The sequence below is a fragment of the Anoplopoma fimbria genome, chromosome 7, assembly GCF_027596085.1.
Source record: "Anoplopoma fimbria isolate UVic2021 breed Golden Eagle Sablefish chromosome 7, Afim_UVic_2022, whole genome shotgun sequence".
NCBI lineage: Eukaryota > Metazoa > Chordata > Actinopteri > Perciformes > Anoplopomatidae > Anoplopoma > Anoplopoma fimbria.
Window position 1 is genome coordinate 992462 of NC_072455.1, and position 6458 is coordinate 998919.

The 6458-nt window shown below is 40.7% G+C and overlaps 1 protein-coding gene across 1 annotated transcript in view; it reads left to right on the forward strand.

The window, feature by feature from the left end:
• Positions 1–5154: 5154 nt before the first annotated feature.
• LOC129093265 (lecithin retinol acyltransferase-like) overlaps positions 5155–6458 on the forward strand; it is a 4613-nt gene continuing 3309 nt past the window's right edge. Inside the window, exon 1 of the mRNA XM_054601222.1 lies at positions 5155–5783. Within this exon, the coding sequence (XP_054457197.1) occupies positions 5241–5783 (543 nt within the window). The 5' untranslated portion in view covers positions 5155–5240. The remainder of the gene's footprint in view (positions 5784–6458) is intronic.

Consider the following 6458-nt stretch of genomic DNA (forward strand, 5'->3'; position numbering starts at 1 on the left):
ATGCATAGACATTTAATATATTTTCAAATGATGAAATGCATAAAAAACAACTACTACTACTAATACTACTACATACTCCCCTGTACACCAGCTGAATGTTGCTGTATTTATACAGTTAGTTAAGGAATATTGTGTTTTACCTGTTTGACTGCTCTTTTTAATTGGTTGAGTTTCTAAATGTTTGTTAGTTGGTTAATCACACTGGGCAGCTTCTCCGACAGTTTGTTGTGACTTCAGTCTGTATTTTTGGTATTTTATAAAAAGAATTGTGCGTAAACTTTCCATAAAACCATCACAAAAAAAAAAGTTTTCTAACTTCTTACGAAGATGGTTTTAGTTTAAATTTTCCTCTAATTTTATGTTTGTTGGATTTGAATCTGAATCAATGGATGGGGAGTATTTCTAAAGTAGAAAGTATAGTAGTTTTTTCTGAAAGCTGTTGACAAACCTGCTTTCTTTGTCAACAATAAGAAGATAACAAAAACCTAAACTTAAACTATATTCCATTTTTTTCCATTGTATTTGTGTGGAGACAGAAAATCTCAAAACCTGGAGTGAATAAAAAACCCAAATAAGTCCTGTAGATACTTCTGGAGCGCAGATGATTTAGTGAAGTGATCCTTTAATGAAACACAAACTTTGTTTTCCCACAAACACAAAACAGTTCGGCGTCAGTCTGACAAAAAAAAACGTGGATGAAAGATTGTGATTAACATTCATCACATGCAGACAGCATGGGAACAAGTGTGTGTGTGTGTGTGTGTGTGTGTGTGTGTGTGTGTGTGTGTGTGTGTGTGTGTTCATTAATCAGTGCTGGTCGTTTGTCGTCTTTGTGCAACACATTAAAACCCTTTCTCTCTCCGTCATGGACCATAAAAGGAGATAAATTACATCTCATCACTCATTATTCTTTTCTTTTTATTCCTCTTTTGGTGTTTCACAAACGAGGACGAAGGACAAGCTGTAAGAATCCCTCGTTAAGACAAACGATTAATTATCTCATATTTAGATTACTTGTGACTTTATGGCTTTTTTTCCACTTTGTTTATCCAGACAGATCAAAGAAACTTTATTTATTGAGCACTTTTCATGCGAGAGATGTAGCTCTAAGTGCTTTACAATAAAAAGATTAAACTGCAACACATTTAAACAAAGACAATAAAGAGACATTATATAATAAACAAGTGTAAGTAATAAGAAACAGATCTCTAAGAATGAGAAACATGAGGAAATTAGGCAAACAAAGAGAATAAGAATTGTTAATAAATTATCAGCCAAGTCCAGCATCAATGCCAGAACCAGCAAGCCATCTACTTAGCTAGCTTGCTAATTCCACCATGCTTTTATGCAACACTGGTTACAGAAAATCGTCACTCATCTGGAGATAGCAATGAAAGTGGATGAAGCATTGCGTTGTTAAATTGTAACTCATCTAGAGACTAGCTAGTGTGCTATTCCACCATGCTTTCAGATGGACAAATAGCTTTTCAACTAGCTAGGTCTGGAGATGGACAAGCTAAGTATTTAACTCGCCAAAGTGGGCTAACCATTCTATTATGGTTCTGCTTTGGGTCATGTTGAAATGGGAAATAGTTTAAGTATGAAAGACTGTTGACACAAAGTTGGAAGATCACAATTAGATTGTGTTCTTGTCAAATACAGATACAAACTATGTTTATTAATATTTAATTGAAACCACAATCTTTCCAAACTTTAACTGAACCCAACCAGACGTTATTCGGAAAAACAACTAGGTAATAAAATAAATATGTACTTTTTGTGGAATTTATTTTCCTATATAAATATTCCCCACATTAAATGCTGATGTCACAATAACAACAGGGTTTGTATTTATTATAGTTAAAGTTACTTCTGATATGAATTATCCTTTTCTTTTCACAGCGATAAAACAAAAAAACAGGAAGTTCTTTATTTACATCATTTCTTATGTATTTGTTTGGGTTGCTGCAGCATCTTCACCTGTGAGCACGATGCTAATTTAGCTTTTGTTTGTAATAAACTGTGGGTTTAATCCTCTAGATGTCTCCTCCCCAAACTGCTGGAGAGCATTAACACACACACACACACACACACACACACACACACACACACACACACACACACACACACACACACACACACACACACTCACTCCTCGTCCTCTCACGCTGTCACTCAGCTTCCTCAGTCGGGGTCACATCAACACACATCTCATCTTCCTTCAGTCATTCAACACCAGTCAGGCTGTCTCAGCGGGGGCTGACGGCACACAGTGTGTGTGTGTGTGTGTGTGTGTGTGTGTGTGTGTGTGTGTGTGTGTGTGTGTGTGTGTGTGTGTGTGTGTGTGTGTGTGTGTGTGTGTTTCCATAATCCAAACCCCTTAATCCTCCAAAATCCTCTTCTTCTCTCTAAAGGAACAAAAAAAGAAGAAAAAAAGAGCAGCAGGAGAATTAATGAATGAATGACTGACAGAAAATCATTGAATTACCCATAATGCTCGGGGTGTGGCGTCCCTCCAGCAGCATTCAGACGCTTGGACGAGAGTTTTTAGTCATTTGGTTTTCTGTTTGGAGTTCTCAGAGTTGACTTTAGTTTAGTTAGTTTATGTTAGTTTTCCCAACAACTTTAATGTATATTTTACCTTTTTGTTTTATTTTCTGATCACAATATCACAATATTTTATCAATATCGTGATATTCGACTAGATATTATCTTATATTTTGGATTTCATAATATTGTAAAATGGCATAAATGTTGTCTTTCCTGGTTTTAAATGCTGAATTACAGTAAAATAAGGTCATTTTCTAAACTTACTAGACTGTTCTATTATTTGTTTTTACCCATTTGCTCATTATATCCACATTACTGGTGATTATGTGAGTATTTCTTATTATTTCATATTTATTTATTTATTTAATTTTCTTTGTCATATTTTGGTATTATTCAATTATCTTGTTATTTTTTGTTTTTCATTATATAAATTGTCGTTGAAGACCCCGTTGAAAACGAGATAGAACATAAAAATAGACGTGCATATGTGTCCCTTTTATTGTTTTTATAGAATTTATGTTTAAAGATTGAATTTTAATTCTGAATTTAATGTAAAATGTACGTCTGATTTGTTTTTTTATGTCGTGTAGGTTGCTAGGCAGAATAAGTCCTGAAGCTAAAATCTAAAACAAAATTTTTACATAAACAAAACAAGAAAAAGACTTCTATCTTTTAAAAAAATTACAAATATATAGTTTTGTTTTTTAAAAAGTATTTTGTTGGGGACTATTTTTAGCGGCGGATTAATCCACGTTTGGAACGAAGATAAATCATGCTTCAGGTCCATGACAGCTCGTCACCAACAGGAGCTGAGTCTGCAGTTCACACACTGCTCTCTGTGTGTGTGTGTGTGTGTGTGTGTGTGTGTGTGTGTGTGTGTGTGTGTGTGTGTGTGTGTGTGTGTGTGTGTGTGTGTGTGTGTGTGTGTGTGTCTGAAGCCATTTGGTGGTTTTGGGGAAGATAAACCGCTGTGACCTCAGCGCATTGCTCCGTTTGAGTGTCAACCACTCGCTACAGAGTTCCCATGATGCTCCACTCTCACGTCTATGTGTGTGTGTGTGTGTGTGTGTGTGTGTGTGTGTGTGTGTGTGTGTGTGTGTGTGTGTGTGTGTGTGTGTGTGTGAGAGAGAGACATTTGCTGTGGTGGAAATTCTGAGTGCATTTGGTTGGCTGTGGTTAGGTGTGTGTGTGTAGTGGTGTTCTTGTTTTTCTAGCTTTGTGAGGACCGGTTTAAATCCTGCACAGTGAGGACGTGTTTTCGGCTCCGTTCCTCCTCCTTCCCGTCCCGGTAAAACCTCGTATCTCCAGATGTGTTGATGTTGAATGTTTGTGATGAACTGAAGGATGAAGTGTTTCCTTTATCCTACTTCTTTAAAAAGCCTCTTAGATCAGCTCAAAAATGCATCATCGTCACAAAACTGAAAACAGAATGTTTGTTCTTCTTGGAGATACGAGGTTCTCACAGGACAGAGACGCTACAAACACATGATGATCTCATAGAACATGATGCATTGATGTAGATTAAACCAGTTAAAACATGCAACATACACATGAATGCAACAGATACATCAGATATAATTAAAAACATTTTACCAATCAATCAGTACTTTTACTTTAACTACATTTATATACTTTTACACTAAAAGTAAAGTTTTGAATGCAGGACTCTTACTTGTTATACGTACTTTTACTGCATTCAATGATCTGAATACTTCTATACAATATGTATTTAAACACTCAATCAAGGTGATTCAATCCACTGTAGCAGCCTGACTTTTTAAAAGAGACGCAAAAGAGAAATTCTGGACTAAAATTTTGATGAAAAACACTTTTTTGTTTTATTTCTTCGGTTGTTTTTGTTGAATCGTTTTCTTCTTTATTCGTCTTTATATTCAGTACATGCTACTTGTTTGTTTTAAAATCTAAAACAAATTGAAGTTACTTATGATCAAATGTACTTTATTCACATAACAGAACCGATTCAGTTTGCATGTGGTGGAGGAAATAAACTGGACATTTCTTTCCCCAGGATTTCACAAGACGTTACTGTAATATTTCTCAATAAATTACATTATTATTACATCACCGCTGTTTACGGGGATTTTTCCTGCAGTCTATACAAATGTCACAACATAATACAGAAAAAGAGCTGAGATCACAAGTCCACGTTTAATCTTTAACAGTTGATTCTATTTTATTAGATAAAAAAAGTGATATCAGCCATCTTCTCCTACACAAACCCACTGTAAACATTCACATCTTTAGCATCAAATCCAACTTGAAGAACGAATACATTTACCCGTCTTATTAGACAAAATGCTGCCTAATAAGACGGTTTTATTTAAAAATGTGATATTACAAGTATTAGTAATGAAAGATAACACGATAATGTCAAAGCATCCATCCAACAAACTCTCCACATCAAAACATCCAGAAAGACTTTTGAGACACAGAATTAAGTCAGAAGATGAAACTCTCCAGCTCTCCATGTCCTTCCTCCTCTTCTCTCCTCCTCATCCTCATCATCCAGTCATGACGTCACGCGGTCCTCCTCCTGCCTCCGTCTCCAAATCTCCCTGAAGGAGCAGAGATCTCCAGAGAGGAGAGCGGGAGGACCGAGAGAGGACAGACACCACATTCTTCTTCTTCTTCTTCCTCCTCTTCTTCTTCTTCTTCTTCTTGTTGCAGTCATGCTGGACACGCTCACCTTCCTCCTGGAGAAGCTCTTCCTCCTCGCCCACATCAAGCTGTCCAGCCTGCTGCCTCCTCTCCCCCGGCGCTGTGACCGGGACGAGGCTCCGCAGCCCGCCGGAGCTCCGCGCACCTTCCACCGGGGAGACCTGCTGGAGGTCCCGCGGACTCTCTTCACCCACTCCGGCATCTACATGGGCGACGGCCGGGTGGCTCACCTCATCCCGGACATCCTCCCGGCGCTGACCGCCGACGGCCGACGCATCCAGGAGATGGTGACCAACGCGCGGCTGCTGCTCGGGGTGCTCTCCAAGCGCGCCGCCATCCGGGTGGACTCTGTGGAGGACTTCGCGTACGGAGCCGGGATCCTGCTGAACGTGATGGACCGGGCGGTGCCGCGGAGCCCGCTGCCCGGGGAGGAGGTGGCGCGGCGGGCGGAGCGGCTGGTCGGCTCCGTGTCCTACAGCCTGATGTGGAACAACTGCGAGCACTTCGTCACCTACTGCCGCTACGGGGCCGCGCAGAGCCTGCAGACCGACCAGGTGAGAGTCCGGCACCCGGTGCGTCTTTACGCGCGTGCCAACACGGTGCCAACACGGTTTTACGCGTGCCAACACCGTGCCAACACGGTGCTACGCGTGCCAACACGGTTTTACGCGGTTTAACGCATGCCAACACGGTTTTACGCGTGTGTCAACACGGTTTTACGCGTGTGCCAACACGGTTTTACGCGTGCCAACACGGTGCCAACACGGTTTTACGCGTGCCAACACGGTTTTACGCGTGCCAACACGGTTTTAACACGTGCCAACACGGTGCCAACACGGTTTTACGCGTGCCAACACCGTGCCAACACGGTTTTACGCGTGCCAACACGGTGCCAACACGGTTTTAGTTGTGCCAACACGGTTTTACGCGTGCCAACACGGTTTTACGCGTGCCAACACGGTGCCAACACGGTTTTACTTGTGCCAACACGGTTTTACGCGTGCCAACACGGTTTTACGCGCCAACACGGTTTTACAACACGGTTTTACGCGTGCCAACACGGTGCCAACACGGTTTTACTTGTGTGATTGGAGATGGATGCGTCGATGTGAAGCTCGCTTTGGGTCAGCTGTTCACACCGGAGCAGCAGGCAGAGGGTTGTCTCGAGTCTTTATTTGTTGTAGAGCTGCTGGTGGAACCTTCAGGGACGTTTTGCATTCAAATGTCCT